Below are 16,947 nucleotides of genomic sequence, written 5' to 3' on the forward strand. Positions count from 1 at the left end.
CTGAGTACGTGTGCAGTTTTCATAGTTCCTGAGGTGTGTGAAACGGAACGTGATGGCGCCACGAGACGGTGGCGAGCACCGGTATATATAGCGGTTGGGGGCAGCTGTGGGGGTTGGTTGCCTGAGTTTTGAGCGACGTCGAAGGCGACGAAGGCGCAGAGAGACAGAATGGCGGACGTGTTGAGCGGCAGCCAGCCACCGGGGTTGGACTTGGAGATGGACGTGGCTACTGACGCCTTCGGGTCTCCAGACGTCAGGGCGCTAGCTGCCCACGAAGCTCCCGTGCCGGCTATAATCCCGCCGGCGGAAATGCTGCACGAGGCGGCACTTCGAAGCGGGATCAACACCATTCTGGACGAGACTGCGGGCGATGAGGACGAGCTCGTGTGCATTCGAGAGATCTGCCAGGAAACGCTGGCAAGAATGGACCGCGTGACTGCTGAAAAGAGCCTCGCACACCGACAGGAATGCAACTCCGCACTAGCAGAAGCTGTTGAAGCCGGGGAAGACGCTATGAACGGCGGCGCTATTGTGGCCTTTTCTCCTCCAAAGAGCCCCCAAGACCGCCTCCTGGCGCTCGTGCCAAATGCGATGGAGAAGGGTAAATCCAAGTTGAGTCGACGGCCGAGCCCTAGCAACGACAGGTGAGAACTTAGGAACGTTGACTACGCGAACACAGTGCTAACCAATGCATTTGTTTCTTAGCTTTCCTGCGGCTGAGATGCCTCGGTGGAAGATCATCGATGGAAACGAAGATCCTATCACGGATCTCACCGTGATATTCAGGGGAGACTCGGTCCCAGACGGGTTTACCAAGGTAGGTTATCGGTGTATTCAATCATCCATCTATTGATTGCATTTCACTCTAAACCTTTTTTTTCAGTTGGAGCGATCGCAAAGTGGGCAGCGAGCGGATCTAAACAAAGGAGGCAGGGGGACCTTCGTGTATCTGTGCCATTGCAAAGACCAATCTTCTGGAAAGGCTCCGATTAGCGAGATAATCGCCATTTTCCCTGAGAGAGGAGAGTTCGTTCCGAGCGACTACGAGGTTGTCCGGAGGCGTGGCGTTCCAGCAAACATTAACACGGTAACTCACTGTTGCAGACGCTATCAGCATTTAAAGCTAACTAGTGTGACTTCGGCAGGGGACACAAGGCGAAAAAATCTTCCTTTGTTTCAAGCGCTCCGCGACGTCAGCGATCGTTGACTTGGTTGTCCTATTCCCGAGAAAGAATGAGAGTCTTCCATACGGGTAAAGTGGCTTCTCGATTACATTTCCCCTCTCTCTAAGTCTGACATTGCTACGTACGCTCAGTTACATGAAGGTGGATAAATCCCCTCTTGGTCACGTCGCTGATCTCAATTCGACTTCCGGCGGCACCGAAGTCTCCCTTGGCTACAAGAAGAAGGTAGTTTGATGGAGATACATCAAGTTCAAATATGCAGTGAGTCTTACTTTCTTCTTCCTGATGAGCAGGTGGCTTGCTTAAGTGACCTGCACAAGCTGTGGCTGTTTGCCTCAGTCACACCGACTCAGGTGCTTGAGCGTGGGAAGCAACGGAATGCTCGCTCTCCACCTCCAACGACGCCGGGTAAACTCAAGCAGCTGCGATCTGCTTTTTCCTTGAAAGCTACAGAAGTGCGAGAGCAAGAGCTTCTTGCTCCAAGCTCCCCGCCGTCAAGTGCATCGACCGATCCACCGTTGCCAAGAGGTAAACGTATTTTACTATGATCGCTTGTAGTTCTCTTTTATCTAACCCTCTGCGGTTCGTGTTGTGTGTAGCTCAACTCATTGGCTGGAAAGAGACGATGGAATACTACATGTACCCGCTACTGCTGGCGTGCTACACTCGTCAAGGCAAGACTGCAGAGGCAGCTGTAGTGGGGCTATCTCACTGTCTTGATGAAGGTGTATTCGACAGTCATGGCTCAGAGCTATGCCGTCTGGAGGTGGTTATCGACGCAGTCACATCCTTATGCCAGCAAGGAATCAAGGCTCGCTTTGAGCCCGCACTTCAATTCTTCCAAAAGGTGCTTGATACCGATGGGGGCAACAATGCAATGCTTATCAACTCACCTCGGTCTATTTTGCTTTGCATTATTATCAAGGTCATTCGGAAGTGTACGAAAGGGTTCGAGCCTCCTGTACTTCATGCAATCCTGAAGGCTCTCACATTTATTGGAGACTTCGATAGCTCCCTCGCCAAGTCGTTTGAGGACGAACTGGTGTCAAAGATTATGTGCGCTTACGAAGCCACGCTGATCAGCACTAAGCCCGTCGTCGAGGAAACTGCTGATGCCAAAACGGAGCAACCATCAGACGCTCTCACTCGAGAGTTAGTTGTGGATCTCATTGATGACATTAGCACTGGCGCCGAAATTGCCACCATCACTGACAATATGCTGGGTATATTCAAGGTAAGTTTATGCAGAGAAAAATGGCGTCTGGAAGAAGGCTTGACAGCTTATGTTGCTTATACGCGTGCGATGCAGAGTCACTTATCGATTCAGTCTCCAAAGTTTTGTCTCGATATTTCTGACGCGATGAACAACTATGCCAGCTCTATGGTGCGTCAAGTTTGTTCCATACTACCCTCTTTCTTGCAATAACCTAATGCATTCTGCTCCTACCAGGCTGAGAAAAATGCTCTGCAGTTGGTCGTGACGTTCAGTAAGGCTAGCAACCGCAAGTTCGTTGGGCTTGGCGAGACAGCTACTGAAAGCGACCAGTGCTCAAGTGTGAGTTCTCTTCGCGCTCTAAACCAGACGCTCCTGGCAGCAGGCACAAGAGCTCGAGAACAACGCGTATTCGGACAGGTAGTTCGGAGATTTGTGCTGTCGACGCTCAACGCCACAGTACTAACGTGGCTGCCGGACGTGTTTCGAGCGCATTTGACTTTGGTCACGACGCTATGGAACCACTATCGACGATATCTCAAACTGGAGCTGGCACTGATGTTCGACCAAATACTTCTCCGCATTCTGAAAACCTCAGCACCTTGCGCGAAGAATCACCAAATGGAAATCATGCACGAAATGACCATGTGGCTGCAGCTCCCGCACAACGTTGTGGAGATTTTCCTCAACTTCGATCTGGATCGGATACAGCAGTGGAAAATATTTGAGCACTTGTGCTCGACCTTAGGCTCAATTGGTGAGGGCCAAGGGAATCACATTGGAAACGCTGACGACGGGGATGACTCGGCCCTAGAGCTGCAAAATCAGGCAATCAGCACGATTCTCGCTATGGCGCGCAGTATTATGGACGCAAGTGGCCACGCCCACCTCATCAGTCGAGACCAGCGTACGCGTATGCTTTCGATGGATAATGGTGGCTGGGAACAGGACGAGTCGGCAGAAGAAGCTTCGCCTATGAAGGACACACCTGCTTCGGCGACAAACGGGGACGTCGGTACTGATCAAGCGAGCCAACCTAGCTCTCCTACTGAGGCCAAGGCTCACCCCGGGTTGAAGCGCCAAAGTAGTCGTAAGTACGGCGGTAACATCTCGATTCGGATGCGAAATGAGCTCCAGAAACACAACCAGCAACTGCTGAAGCGCGCAATGGAAATTGCGGCGTCTAAAAGCCTGAAGAAGGCGTTGGAGTACCTAGTCGCAATGAACTTCATCAAGGACTCGCCGCGAAGCATAACGTCGTTCCTGCGGATATACCACGACTTCTTCGACGAGACTGAGATCGGAGATTACTTGGGCGAAGGCGACGAAGACGTTAAAGTGCAGATTCGGCTGACGTATGTTCGGGCGATATCGTTCAAGGGAATGACACTTGTGGAGTCTCTGCGGCACTTCCTGACTAACGGAGGCTTTCGTCTGCCAGGCGAAGCTCAAAAGATCGAGCGGATGGTGGAGGCTTTCGCGCAGTGCTACTGGGACGACTCCCCCGCAGCTTTCTCTTCTGCTGACACGGCCATGATCATTGCGTATTCCATCATCATGCTGAACACGGATCTGCACAATCCACAGGTCAAGAAGAACAAAATGTCAAAGGAGCAATTTGTCAAGAATAACAGGGGTATCGACAACGGCAAGGACCTACCGAAGAGGTTTCTTGAGGAGATATACGATGACATCGCGCACAACCCGATGCAAATCAAGGGCAGTCGAATTGTTCCAAAGGCCTCGCGCGAAGCTAGCGTCACAGCCGCTGATCTCGAAAATGAAAAGTTCCGACTCGGTATCGCGAAGGCTGTGGCTCAGTCGGAGGAGCTGATGAAAGACCTCTCTCACGCGTACAACACCTTTCAGTTCGTTGGAGTCGACGCGCCGATCAGCCCCGACCTAATTAAACTTCTGTTCGAGCGCGTATGGTTCTCGTTGCTCACTCTCTCGACATCCATCCTGTGCGACAGTCAGTCAGATCTGTCCACGAGAATGCAGTGCCTCGACCTCTTGCGGTACTGCATCTCCACGTGCTTGTTCTTGAGCATGCCGGTGGAGCGTCAGGCTTTTTGTGGTTTACTTCGGAAGCTGCAGGACTCGCTGGACGGAAGACACCAAGAAGAAGGGGACGAACCAGGGAAGGAAGACCCAGTTGACAACAGCCAGACCATCCCGGACGACAAGAAGTACGAATGGGCTCGAACCATCGAAGAAGCTGCGGCGAGTGACGATCCGTGGAAGGCCATGGGAGATATCCACCTGCTCGTGAACGCCATGAAGGAGACGATTCAAGTCCGTCAGAAGTCGGAGAAGCTCGACTCGGTCATCCAGCGCATCTACCGAGCCCACTTCTATCTCAAGAACTCGACGACTTTCATCCACGAGGGCGACCTGACCAAGAAGTGTCGGTCACGTAACCAGCTTTACCGCTTCTTCCTGTTCAACGATCAGCTGCTGTACGCTGACAAGAACATGAGTGGGCGCTGGAGTCCGCACAACTCGCTGCGTCTCAAGCTGACGCGCATCTCCAACATCCCTGACGGAGTTATGTCGAAGCATGCTTTCCAGATCCAGAACCCGGTCAAGTCGTTCGTGGTGTTCGCGGACAGCGCGAGCTCCAAGGCCGAGTGGATGCGACTCATTGACGACGCCATTGCAGAGGCGTCCAAGAAGATCAATCGCACAGCGCGCCGCATCTCGACCCAAGGTTTGGGCGACGCTCGACCGTCCTCGCTCGTATCCGCTGCGTCGACAGCTTCGTCCGCGATGAAAGTGTTCATGCGCTTCGGCTCGCCTATGACGTCGCCGACAACGGAACGGGACAGCAGTCTTGACAGCGAAGGTGAATCTCCAGTGAAACCTATCGAGGCAGCAAGTCCGCAACCCGCAGCAACTGAAAGTGAGCTGAAGAATGGAGGTGAATCCAGCGCAACCCAGTCCAAGTTCGAAGTCAACTCGAATGAAGAACGACAGGGTAATTCCGGGGCCGTCGAGGTTGAGAACAACAGCAATGCCGCTGAAGTCGACACTGCTGCGGTGTGAAGTGCTAACTAAGCATGCCAGGTAGGTAGGGGGTAACTACAGTAGATAGAGCAACCACAAGAAGTAACATCAATCACGAGATATTTGAAATTAATCTCTCGGGTCAGTTTTTCGAGTGGGTGGCTCTGAATCTACCACCAAAGCAAAGCTCGCTCAACTCAGCTCAACTCCACTGAGCTGCGAGCGGAATAAATGGAACATGTAAGGGTGAATAAAAAACGACTGAAGCGGCCGACTGACGGCGGCGTGGGGATCGACGGGGGGTATCTGTACTCCTCTGTGCAAGCTCTCGGCTCGGTCATGTCAAGTCATAACCAAGCTAAGAGCTTGCACAGAAACCCTCGATGTCAAAGAGGAAAGGAGCTGCGCCAGCATTGATCACCGCTTGGTCGCCAAAGGCGTGCATCGACACGGCAGCAGCATAGTCTCCGGGCAGCACCGTCGTCGGCGCCGCTCCAACCATCTTACCGTTGAGGGTGAAGAAGACCTGGTGCTTGTCGGCGTCGAGACCGCAGCCGACCGTGAACGTGGGGGCCTGGTCCTCCTCCTGTTTTCCGGGCTGAGCCGAAGCTCGGCCCCACGACGGGCCGAAGGCCTTCCACTCACCACCGTACGGCTTGGCACCGTCGTTGAAGACGAAGTCGCCGTCATTGCCGTGGTAGCCGTAGGACACGCCCTTCCAGCCCACGTGCTCTCCCGAACCGAAGCCGTACGCGTTCCGGGTCGCCGCGTCGGAGATGGACGCGAGACCCACGCTTCCGCAGCCTTTGAGGCTCACCTCAAAGTATGAGATGCTCTTGTGCAGTGCGCGCGCGCAGGACAGCACGGGAAGCTTCTCGGCGCCGCGGACCGAGTCCACCGCACCCTTGTCGAAGTTGCGCAGCATCGAGTTGTTGGTCACTTGGTACTTGCCATCGGGCAAGTGGGTCACGGCGCTGCGCGTCGACAGCTCGTAGGCGGCGTCCGCGGGGCGCGCCGCGCACAGCGCGAGCTGGTCGCAGTACGGCAGCGTCACGTACGTCTCGGGCAGCATCTTGCTGCGCCACTGGCGACTGTAGAGGCCCGTGAACAGCATCTCCGAGGCCGTGACGACGTCGTGGAAGGCCGTGCAGACGTGCGCGGCGGCCTGCAGCTCCGGCAGCGAGAGGAACTCGAAGCACAGCTCAAGCGCCGCCAGCTCCAGCGCCTGGCCGTCGCGCGTGTGGCGACGCTTGAGGCGCAGCGCGGCCAGCAGGCCGGCAACCTCGGCCGTGTCCTGCGAGCGCTGCAGGTCGCTCCAGCGCAGGTTCGAGTGCGCGCGCTCCAGGGCGGGCTGGGTGCTGCGCTTGGCCACGGCGGCGTACGACTCGTAGGCGACGCAGCAGTCGTCGGCGTCCAGATCCGAGGCGGCGTCCTCCGACTCGTCGTCGCTCGAGTTGCTGGCGGTGGAGCACGAGCTGCTGGCGATGCTGCCGCGGCGGCGCGCGAGGCGGCGGCCCGACGACTTCTTGGTCAGCACCACGAACGAGTTGAGGTGCGGCAGGCGCGACGACATGGCCGGCACGGTCGGGGACGGCAGCGACGACGACAGCGAGGGCGACAGCATGGCTCGGGTTGTTGAAGTTGCGGGGTATGTGTGAATGTGTGGGAGAATGGGTTCGGGGTAGTGATCTACCTACTAACCACAGAGGTTTAGTAGAGTTTCTTGCTTGGGTTGCTTGCTTGGGTGTATTGCAGAGCAGCTTCCGGTGCTCTGGTGGTCTTGTGGTTGGGGGCGCTAGTGACCGATCGGATCACTTCACGGTCGAGCTGGATAATACGATAATGAGCGGTGGGTGAGGGCCTTGACACGCGCCCGATCATAAAAACACGGAGCCCGGGCCTGCGAGAGCTTATACTTTGAGGTCTCTTCAACATACGTACCGAACGAAACCCGACGTTTCCATGCACCAAAATGTGCGATCGCAGTTTTTTCATGATTTTTAGCTTACGAACCGATCCTCAAGCTGTAGGTTGCTGCAATCCAGGCATGCTGGGGACATCAGCGGGCACCACCAGGTTTCCTGCCATCATAGTCTGCTCACTGATAAGAGGCTGTCATTCTGCATCATGCAACTTGCCCTCAACGCCTCCTTTATCGCGGGATTCGTCGACGCGGAACTGCCGGACGCGAAGGTCGAGGCCATCCCGACGTTCACACACGTATGCGAGTTCCTGTGGTCCCCTACCAACCGTGTTGCCCACGACGAGGAGACGCGCGCTCGCAGTGCAGTACTTGCTGCTGGCAAGCGCAAGGGGGAAGAGGAGGTCGGTGTGCGAAATGTTGCCACGCGTCTCAAGTAATCGCTGTGATTGCACTCCTCCCCCCGCTACGTTGGTGCCTGCAACCAAGCGACTGTAACAGCGTCCTTACAGCTCAAACAAGGCAGTTTTTTGCCTTGCAAGACGTTGGTGGTGTCGTGCTGTCCGTTTCCTCGGCTGTAGGATCGATTGCTGCGACGCATTTTTTGTGAATTCCATTCGATAACGTGCAATTTTACATGATTCTCAGCTACTTTTCGCATGCAGGTTCTGTGTTGAAGAACCTCCGAGACTTAATGCTGCGTGGTGTTGAAGTTGCATTGGGGGGATGCGCCGCGTATCTGAGCCCGTGTTCTTTTCGCGCCAGCATGACCAGCAGCGCTGGCAACCGAGGCGCGGGCTTGCGCTTTGCATACACGGAGCGAAGCCACCTTCAAAGCCCCGCCATCGCCTGCTCCCGTTTAACACACACAGGCACCACTCATCCGCGGCCGTCCGCCAAGCAGCACTTAACCCATTTCTATGCCATGATCGTGATGGATACTTTTTACTGCCATGTTGAAGTTGCCTGCAACTGCAACTACTTGTCCGCCATGCCGTACTGCGTGAGCAGCGGCACCACGGACGGCTTGCGGCCGCGGAAGGCCTCGAAGACCTGCTCCGGGTGCTGACCGCCGCCGCGCGCCAGGATCGTGTCGCGGAACCGACGGCCCACGCGCGCCGCGGCCTCGGGGCTCTCCTTGGCCGCCTCCTCGAAGGCGCCGTAGGCGTCGCACGACAAGATCTCGGCCCACTTATAGCTGTGTCCACAGGTTGCGCACAACAAGTCAGTCGAGTGTCCACGCGTCAATTCAATTCAATCACATACAGTTGACTGCGTACCTGTAGTAGCCGGCAGCGTAGCCTCCCGCGAAGATGTGCGCGAACGAGCACAGGAACCTGTCCTCCTCCAGCGGACTCAGCACGGCGTACTCGCCCAGCAGGCGCTGCTGCGCTGCGAACAGCGACTCCTGCGCCGGCGAGTAGTGCGAGTGCAGGTACATGTCCAGCGCGCCGAAGCCCAGCTGACGCAGCATGCCCGTGGCCACCATGTAGTTGCGCGCCGCCTTGAGCTTCTCGAACAACTCGTCGGGCAGCGGCTCCCCGGTCTTGTAGTGTCCGCTGATAGCTGCGATCGTGTCTGTCGGGATGAAAGAAGCAAGCAGGATAGATAGGTTAGTTCGTATGTCCACAAGGTATCGTAGTGCGGTATTTAACGGACTTTTGTCGTAGCAGAAGTTCTCCATCATCTGCGACGGGATCTCGACGGCGTCCCATTCGATGCCGTTGATGCCCGCCACGTCACCGTACTCCATCTGCGTGAGCATGTGCTGCAGCCCGTGGCCGAACTCGTGGAAGATCGTCTCCACCTCGCGGAACGTCATGAGGCTCGGCGTCTCGCCCACGGGCGGCGACTGGTTGCAGATGATGTAGGCGACCGGAATACGCTTGCCACCCTTCTCCTTGGGGCCAAGCAGGCGGCTGCGGTCCACACACGTGTTCATCCAAGCGCCGCCGTTCTTCTCCTTCGGGCGCGAGTACGGGTCCAGGAAGAACTGAGCGATCACCTCCTTGTCGGTGCTGCGCACGTTGAAGAAGCGCACATCCGAGTTCCACACCTCGGCCTGGCCGTCCGCAGCCTCGATGGTCACGCCGAACAACCGCGACGTGAGCGAAAAGAGACCGTCGAGCACCTGGGTATCAGCAACAATCAATCGACTATGAGTCATCTCAAATGAAGAACGGGGAGTATCGTGAACGTACGCGCTCGAGCGGGAAGTACGGCTTGATCTCTTCATCAGTGAACAGGTACTTTTCTGCTTTCAGCTTCTCCGACCTGTTCGTAAGCACGCAAACGATAGAGATTAGCACAGACGGTAAAGCCCTGTACAGGCAATCACAATGCACGCACCAGTAGCCGAGGTCCCAGGGCGCGAGGAGCTCCGTCTGTCCGTGCTCCTTCGCGTACTCAGCCACAGTCTTCACCTCCTCGTGAGCGATCTCAACGCACTTTTCGCGCAGATCACTGTGCATCTTCTCGACCTCCTCCACGCTCGGCGCCATCTTCTTCGAGATACTGACCTCAGCGTAAGAGTTGAATCCCAGCAGCTTCGCAATCTGCTGGCGGATCTCCAGCAGCTCGACGATGATACCCTCGTTGTCGAAAGACTCTCCGCTCGCGCGGGTCGCGTATGCGCGGTACAACGTTTCACGCAGCGATCGGTTCGCCGAGTACTTCATGAACTGCACGTACGAAGGGGGGTCCAGCGTCACTCGCCAAGGCCCATTCTCGGGGGTGGCCTCCGAGTGGCCGTCGTCACGAGCGCTCTGCGCAAACATCTGCAGCAGCGACGGCGGTAGTCCTTCCAGCTCATTCTTGTCAGTCACTGTAATGGAGTACACCTTCGTAGCGTCCAGCAGATTGGAGGAGAACTTTGTGCTCTACAGACATTAGGAACCCATCACAAGGTAAGTCACCAACCAATCGCACATACACTGCAGCTTTTCCTTACCAGCTCGGCAGCACGCAGCTTGAGCTTGTTGAACTTCTCCTTGTCCTCGCCCTGCAGTCCGACTCCGCTGAGCGTGGCGCTTCTGAGACTGAGCTCGATAATGCGCTGCTGCGCCAGCTCGAGCTTGCTCCACTCGTCGCTCTCACGCACCGCGAGGAACGCGTCGTAGAGCGTCTTGCTCTGCGAGGCCTCGGTGACCGTCTCGATCACCAGCTGCTGCAGCTTGTCGTGCACGGCGCGCAGCTCCTCCGAGTTGCGCACACTCATGAGGTGGCCCACGATGCCCCACATGCGGCCCAGCGCGTCGCCCTGCACCTCCAGTGGGTCCACGACATCAGCGAGCTGCACGCTCTTGCCCGCGCTCTGCAGCTTCTTCTCCAGCTCGCGCAGGTCGTGCGTGAAGTCAGCGGCGGCCGTAGTAACCGCCGGCTCGATCTCCGCCAGCTGCAGACGCTCGAAGGGCGGCAGCTGGCGCTCGCGCACGCAGACTTCCAGCGAGTTGGCGGACGCAGAGGCGAAGCTGCGCCAGAAGAGCGCGGAGCGGCGAGAGGCGGCGGCCGACGACAATGACGCCGCGCGCAGCGGACGCACGCAGCGGAGCAGCATGGTGGACGGCGGCGATGGTACAGTAAGCTTACGTATTGACTGACAGCCTCAAATGCCCGTGATGGATATGAGCCCTAACCGCTATAACATTGTACCATACTATTGGTGCAAACTGACGTTGAAGAGCTCAATTGCTGGGTCCTTGGTGACGGCCACCTGACGGATTGCATGGAGACTGCTGTGTTTGGCTCGGAACGGAGAGACTTGACTGGCATCGCCTGCTGCTACGGAACCTGTCAAAAGCTGCCAGCTGGGCCGCTTTGCACCTCTTGATCAAGGATTTCTGTCCGTTGTGAGTCCCGCTTTAGCTGGCAGGGCCTTTTCGCTAGGGACGATGGACGGCGCCACCTGCGACTGGCGACTTGCGTGAGCGTGTGGCTGTGCTTGGTGTCCAGAATTGAAAATGTACGCAGCTCCAAGTAAATACTGGGCAGAGGCGGAGCTTGAGTAACGGTTCTGGTCGGAGCCACGAGTGTGCCAGCTGGAGCGCGCCCTACCTCACACGACCTTGTCCGATACTTTGCCAAGGCATTTCAGTGGCGGGCCTGGAAAAGCTGTTGAGTGTATGGTGGCAATCGTCCGTCACCGGATCCTTCTCTCCCTCTACAGCTACTTAGCCCCGCATGATTTAGCATTTCCCAGCGCAGAGCGGATTTCACCAGCAGAGGACTCACGAACACTGCTCAATGACGTTCGCTGCTGTTGTTCGCGCTGGTGTACTTGCATCCGCGCTAGCGGTCACCCTAACGCACGGGTACGCGTTTTCAGAGACCTCTGACGCGTCGAAAGTGGAGGACAGCACGGGGCTAACAGTCAACGAGGAGGACCGCATCTTTGGTGGATCGGAGGCGGACGCGTCCAAGTACCCGTTTGTTGTGAGTTTGCGCCAGAACGACGCTGGCGGCAGCACTTACTGCGGCGGCGCGCTTATTGCCTCGCAGTACGTGGTTACGGCTGCTCACTGCGTCAAGACCGACCGAGCTACCATTTACGCGTCGATTGGAACTGCATTTGCTTCGGGATCGAGTGACGGGCAGCAGGTGAAGGTGATCCAGGGCTACCGCCACCCCAAGTACAACAAGTCCGCGCATTTGTACGATGTGGGTCTTCTCAAGCTTGAGAAGAAGGTCTCTACAACGACGGTCGGGTTGGCTGCGCCTGACGGATCGGACAACACGGTCGGCACTGTGGCGACAGTCAGAGGATGGGGCCTCACCGAAAACGGATCGCAAAGCGTGAAGATGGAGGAAGTGAATGTGAACATAATTTCAAACGCCGAGTGCAACAAGGAGTACGGCAAGCGAATCACCGAAGGAATGATGTGTGCGGGTAACGGCGACGGCAAGGACACGTGCAACGGCGATTCTGGGGGTCCTCTCATTGCGAACGACGTTCTGGTTGGCATTGTTAGCTGGGGTGGCAAATGCGGCGTCAATGCTGGCGTGTACACTCGCGTCGCGTACGTGCTCGACTACATCAACAGCATCGTTAGTGGCGGTTCGGGCAGCAGCTTCACCCCAAGTGCACCGAGCTCGGCAGGTGAGAGTCGAGGCGCAGATTCGTCGAATGTCGATGTCTCTGCAACAGAAACCCCTGCGACTGAGACCCCGACACCTGTGCCTATCACCGAGGCACCAAAGACTGAAGCCCCGACGCCCTCACCGACTCCGGCACCGACGTCAGCTCCAACGACGGTGCCGCCTGACACGGTAGCTCCATCCACCGAGGAGCCAGAGACGGAGAGTCCTAACACGGATCAAGCGGATCAGTCGGAGTCTTCACCAAACTCAGCGGATCACAGTGAGAACGCTACGGATTCGGCCGAGCAGAGCATGCCAACCTATGATCCGACGCCCGCCTCAGGCAAGAAGATCGACAGCGGCAAGGACTGCGCTTCACAGTTTTGATCAAAGTGATGAAGAGGTGTCGACGTCCAGCGCAGAAGATGAGGAAGGAGATTTGATTTTTGCGGTCGTATCGTAAGCGCTCAAAGTGTGTGCTGTGGGTCAATAGATGTGTTCGGCGCTACATGTAAGTTGTACCTTCAGCTCTGTACGTATCGTTGCGGTTGTCTTGTGTAGGCGTTGAAGCTGTCGCCAACATGAGCCGAAATGATCGCTTCACATCCCGCATGGCCGGGAGCAGCCTGATGCGAGTCGCACGCGGCAAGCAACCGCTGTTTTCGTAGCATTGGGCTGGGCAGCGCCAGTTGGTGGAGTAATGGCCTGCTGCTCCATATCTCAGTACAGTTGCTGGCACCATCCGGCCGTTTCCTCGAATCCGATCGCTCTATGGGTCTAGCGCCACCGTTGATCGGGGTATTTCATGTACTAATCGAGCTGACTGCCCAGACCGGATAGCGCGTTGAGATGGTGGTGGAGGTGGAGAGCGTCCAGCATAACCATCGTCTCCCCCCCTGGTCGCGCCTTTGCGAGACGGCCACTTTGGCTTTCTCCGTCTAAGCTTTGAGCTGTTCGACGGACCTGCTAAGCGACGTGTTAATTAATCACTTGGTGATACCGAGTGCACCGACCCACTGTACCGAGTGAGCATGAAGGTCCCGCAGATTCTTGTGCTGGCCTCGGCAGTCTCATCGGTGGTCCACGGCTACTCGTTCTCGGAGTCCATGAAGACAACCACCCCAAGTACCAATGACATGGAGAGCACGGGGCTCACTGCCAACGAGGAGAACCGCATCTACGGCGGCTCGGAGGCCAACATCGACGACTACCCGTACGCCACGAGTCTGCGCTTCGAGCAGGTGGACACGACTTTCTGCGGCGGCACGCTGATCGCCCCGCAGTACATTCTGACTGCCGGCCACTGCATCAAGACCCAGGAAGACACTATCATCGCCCACCTCGGGACGGAGATGGGGACGGGCTCCGGTTCCGGCAAGAGTGAGGCGATCAAGGTCATCGAAGGCTACCAGCACCCTCTGTACAACCAGAAGAAGCACCTCTACGACGTTGGCCTGCTGAAGCTGGAGAAGCCCTCGAAGCAGAAGACGGCCAAGCTCTGCGCGGCGGACGGCTCGGACAACGCGGTCGGCACGGAGGTGACGGTGCTCGGATGGGGGCTGACCGAGGATGGCTCGGAAAGCCCCACCCTGCAGGAGGTGAACGTTGCCGTCATCTCGAACGCTGAGTGTAACAAGCAGTACGACAACCGAATCACGGAGGGAATGATGTGCGCCGGCAACGGCGGCGGCAAGGATTCGTGCAACGGAGACTCGGGCGGCCCTCTGGTTACCAGCGACGACACTTTGATTGGGTTCGTCAGCTGGGGAGGCAAGTGCGGCGTCCACGCCGGCGTGTACACTCGTCTTACGTTCGTCATGGACTACATTAACGACATTCTGAACGGCGGCACTGGTAGCAACTTCACGGACAGCACGGCAGGCTCCGATTCGACTACGCAGGCGACCTCGCTGGCTTCGTCTACGGCAGGCTCAACGGAGACGACTGCGTCGACTACGTCGAGCTCGACGTCTGACCTTACACCGTCTACCAGCTCCGGTTCATCGGCTACTCAGAGCTCCAGCACCGGGGCGTCGACGACTCAGAGCTCCAGCACTGGTTCGTCGACTACACAAAGCTCCAGCTCTGGGTCGTCCACTACTGACAGCTCAAGCACTGGGTCGTCCACTACGCAGAGCTCCGGCACTGGTTCATCCACTGCTGAAACCTCCAGCGCTGGATCATCGACCACTGACAGCTCTAGCGCAGGTTCATCGACGACTGAAGCCTCCTCGACTGCTGACACTTCGCTTACTTCGAGCGCTAGTGCTGAATCACCGTCTACCGAGACTTCCTCAACGGATGACGATACCCTGCTGTCTTCTAGCTCCAGCTCTGGATCCCCTGCGTCAACCGCTGGTTCGTCGACAACGGAGAGTTCTAGCGACTCATCGGTGACCCAGAACTCGGCCGCGGACACTCCTGTCGTGACCCCTGCTGCCACGACCAGCACTGATTTTGGTGCGTCGGCTTCCACCGCGGGTTCCTCAGCTCAGTTGACCCCCTCCACGTCTGGTTGCAAGGTTCGTCGTCACCGTCGACGCCTGGCTTCGATCGAGGAGAACGAGGAGGAACGCGAGGAAGTTGAAAATGATCTTAAGAGCGCCAAGAAGGCGAAGGCGAAGGCCGAGCAGAAGGAGAAGGAGGCCGAAGAGGAAGAAGACGATGCGCTGGACAACAGTGACGCGGATGAACTGGCGGATGCTGTGGATGATGAGGTGGCTGCCGAGAAGGAGGAGCTGGACGCTGAAGACGAAATCGAGGACCTCGAAGAAGAAGAGGAAGAGATCGACAAGGACGAGCTCAAGCAGATTAAACAGGAAGAGGAGGACGAGGACGACGGCGAAAAGCAGGAGGCCAAATCTTCGAAGAAGGGAAAGCAGTCGAAGTCGAAGGCTGTCTCCGAGTCTGACTCGGACTCCGGAAGCGACGACGAGTTTGAGGAAGAGCTTGAAGAAGCAATTGAAGAGGCTGTCTCCGAGTCTGACTCGGACTCCGGAAGCGACGACGAGTTTGAGGAAGAGCTTGAAGAAGCCATTGAAGAGGCTGTCGAGGAGGAAGAAGAGGAGGAGCAGGAGGAGAAGAAGACGAAAGCCAAGCTAGCCAAGTCGAAGAAGTCGAAAAAGGACAAAGACGAGGACGAGGAGCGTAAGCGACGTCTTACTGTTACGATCGATGAGAAGGAGGTTAAGAAGGAGCTGAAGGCGGCCAAGAAAGATGAAGCAGAGGCCGAGGAAGAGGAGGAGTTGGCTGAGGAGGAAGAGGAAGACGCGCTGGACAACAGTGACGCCGAAGAGCTAGCGGAAGCTGTTGATGACAAGGCTGAGGCTGAAAAGAAGGAGCTCGAAGATGAAGAGCAGATCGAGGAGCTCGAAGAAGAAGAAGAAGAGGTTGAAGAGGAGAAGCTTAAGAAGGTTGAAGAGGAGAAGCTTAAGAAGGTTGAAGAAGAGGACGATGACGACGACGACGATGACGAGGAACAGAAGGATGCTAAATCATCAAAGAAGGGAAAGCAGTCGAAGGCCGTCTCGGAATCGGACTCGGACTCGGGTAGTGAAGAAGAATTCGAGGAGGAACTCGAAGAAGCTATTGAAGAGGCCGTGGAGGAGGAAGAAGAAGAAGAGCAGGAGGAAAAGAAGACTAAGGCCAAGCTGGCCAAGTCGAAGAAGTCGAAGTCGAAGAGTGACGACGAGGATGACGAGCGTAAGCGTCGACGCTTGTCTTCTGTCGACGAAGAGGAAGTTGAGCAGGACATGGAGGCTGCCAAAAAGGCTAAGAAAGCGGCTGAGCAGAAGGAGAAGGAAGCTGAGAAGGACGAAGAAGAAGCTTTGGACGACGGCGACGCAAACGAACTGATGGACGCCGAGGATGCCAAGGACGCTGCCGAGAAGGAGGAGCTAGAAGCGGAGGAGGAGATCGAGAAGGACGAGAAAGAAGAGGAAGAAGACGAGAAGGAGGAGCTGAAGAAGATGAAGGACGAAGAAGACGGCGAGGAAGAGAAGGACGAAGAAGAGGATACTCCGGCCAAGAAGGGAAAGAATACCAAGTCCAAGTCGAACTCGAAGACCGTCTCGGACTCGGACTCAGACTCGGGCAGCGACGAGGAGCTGGAGGAAGAGCTTGAAGAGGCCATCGAGGAGGCTGTTGAAGAGGAGAAAGAGGAAGAAGAGGAGGAGGAGAAGACTGAAAAAAAGTTGGCCAAGACGAAGAAGGCGAAGTCGAAGGCTAAGGCTGAAGAGAGCGATGACGATGATGATGCCGAAGCAGCCAAGGAGGCCAAAGAAGATAAGGAGGACGAGGAGAAGAAACAAGAAGAGGAGGAGGAGGAAGCTGAAAGCGGTGACGACGATGACGACGATGATGATGATGACAAGAAGTAGATGTCTCGCGCTCAAGTTGTTTTCAATGCGTAGAAACTAAGTTACACGAATATGTGCCTTTTTGACTCTGCGTCTCATCGAAGCAGTGATTATGCCGCGATAGACTGTTGTCAACACTGTTGACACACTGTCGGCGTTGAGCTCTTATGATGTTGCCGAAATCTTTGG

The 16,947-nt window shown here is 56.4% G+C and overlaps 7 protein-coding genes across 7 annotated transcripts; 5 read left to right on the forward strand and 2 right to left on the reverse strand.

Moving 5' to 3' along the window:
* Nucleotides 1–309: 309 nt before the first annotated feature.
* PHYSODRAFT_467556 (hypothetical protein) lies at nucleotides 310–1,256 on the forward strand (the record flags this gene model as incomplete). The annotated part of the gene is made up of 4 exons (XM_009518890.1): nucleotides 310–644; nucleotides 706–817; nucleotides 884–1,087; nucleotides 1,146–1,256. 4 exons carry the CDS (start codon nucleotides 310–312, stop codon nucleotides 1,254–1,256), a joined length of 762 nt encoding a protein of 253 aa, XP_009517185.1.
* Nucleotides 1,257–1,319: 63 nt separating this feature from the next.
* PHYSODRAFT_467853 (hypothetical protein) lies at nucleotides 1,320–5,442 on the forward strand (the record flags this gene model as incomplete). The annotated part of the gene is made up of 5 exons (XM_009518891.1): nucleotides 1,320–1,409; nucleotides 1,556–1,682; nucleotides 1,805–2,031; nucleotides 2,110–2,418; nucleotides 2,635–5,442. 5 exons carry the CDS (start codon nucleotides 1,320–1,322, stop codon nucleotides 5,440–5,442), a joined length of 3,561 nt encoding a protein of 1,186 aa, XP_009517186.1.
* A 164-nt stretch (nucleotides 5,443–5,606) lies between these two features.
* Nucleotides 5,607–7,146, reverse strand: PHYSODRAFT_353702 (hypothetical protein). Its single transcript, XM_009518892.1, has one exon. The coding sequence runs from the start codon at nucleotides 7,025–7,027 to the stop codon at nucleotides 5,762–5,764; it is 1,266 nt and encodes a 421-aa protein (XP_009517187.1). The 5' UTR covers nucleotides 7,028–7,146; the 3' UTR covers nucleotides 5,607–5,761.
* Nucleotides 7,147–7,530: 384 nt separating this feature from the next.
* PHYSODRAFT_323366 (hypothetical protein) lies at nucleotides 7,531–7,822 on the forward strand (the record flags this gene model as incomplete). Its single annotated transcript, XM_009518893.1, has 2 exons — nucleotides 7,531–7,728; nucleotides 7,814–7,822. The coding sequence occupies 2 exons, from the start codon at nucleotides 7,531–7,533 to the stop codon at nucleotides 7,820–7,822; spliced, it is 207 nt and encodes a 68-aa protein (XP_009517188.1).
* A 480-nt stretch (nucleotides 7,823–8,302) lies between these two features.
* On the reverse strand, nucleotides 8,303–10,880 carry PHYSODRAFT_358769 (peptidase M3, neutral zinc metallopeptidase, Zn-binding site; the record flags this gene model as incomplete). The annotated part of the gene is made up of 5 exons (XM_009518894.1): nucleotides 8,303–8,522; nucleotides 8,587–9,455; nucleotides 9,526–9,598; nucleotides 9,674–10,203; nucleotides 10,257–10,880. 5 exons carry the CDS (start codon nucleotides 10,878–10,880, stop codon nucleotides 8,303–8,305), a joined length of 2,316 nt encoding a protein of 771 aa, XP_009517189.1.
* A 686-nt stretch (nucleotides 10,881–11,566) lies between these two features.
* Nucleotides 11,567–12,787, forward strand: PHYSODRAFT_248877 (serine protease trypsin-like protein; the record flags this gene model as incomplete). Its single annotated transcript, XM_009518895.1, has 1 exon — nucleotides 11,567–12,787. One exon carries the CDS (start codon nucleotides 11,567–11,569, stop codon nucleotides 12,785–12,787), a length of 1,221 nt encoding a protein of 406 aa, XP_009517190.1.
* A 749-nt stretch (nucleotides 12,788–13,536) lies between these two features.
* PHYSODRAFT_471425 (hypothetical protein) lies at nucleotides 13,537–14,229 on the forward strand (the record flags this gene model as incomplete). The annotated part of the gene is made up of 1 exon (XM_009518896.1): nucleotides 13,537–14,229. A coding segment is annotated over one exon (693 nt), but the record flags the coding sequence as incomplete, so codon positions are not given.
* Nucleotides 14,230–16,947: the final 2,718 nt, after the last annotated feature.

The sequence above is a fragment of the Phytophthora sojae genome (genome assembly GCF_000149755.1).
Source record: "Phytophthora sojae unplaced genomic scaffold PHYSOscaffold_1, whole genome shotgun sequence".
Classification (NCBI taxonomy): Eukaryota; Oomycota; class Peronosporomycetes; order Peronosporales; family Peronosporaceae; genus Phytophthora; species Phytophthora sojae.

What these genes read in the sequence shown, in the direction of transcription:
- PHYSODRAFT_353702 (XM_009518892.1), bottom strand. Translation starts at nt 7,027, where the DNA reads ATGCTGTCGCCCTCGCTGTCGTCGTCGCTGCCGTCCCCGACCGTGCCG.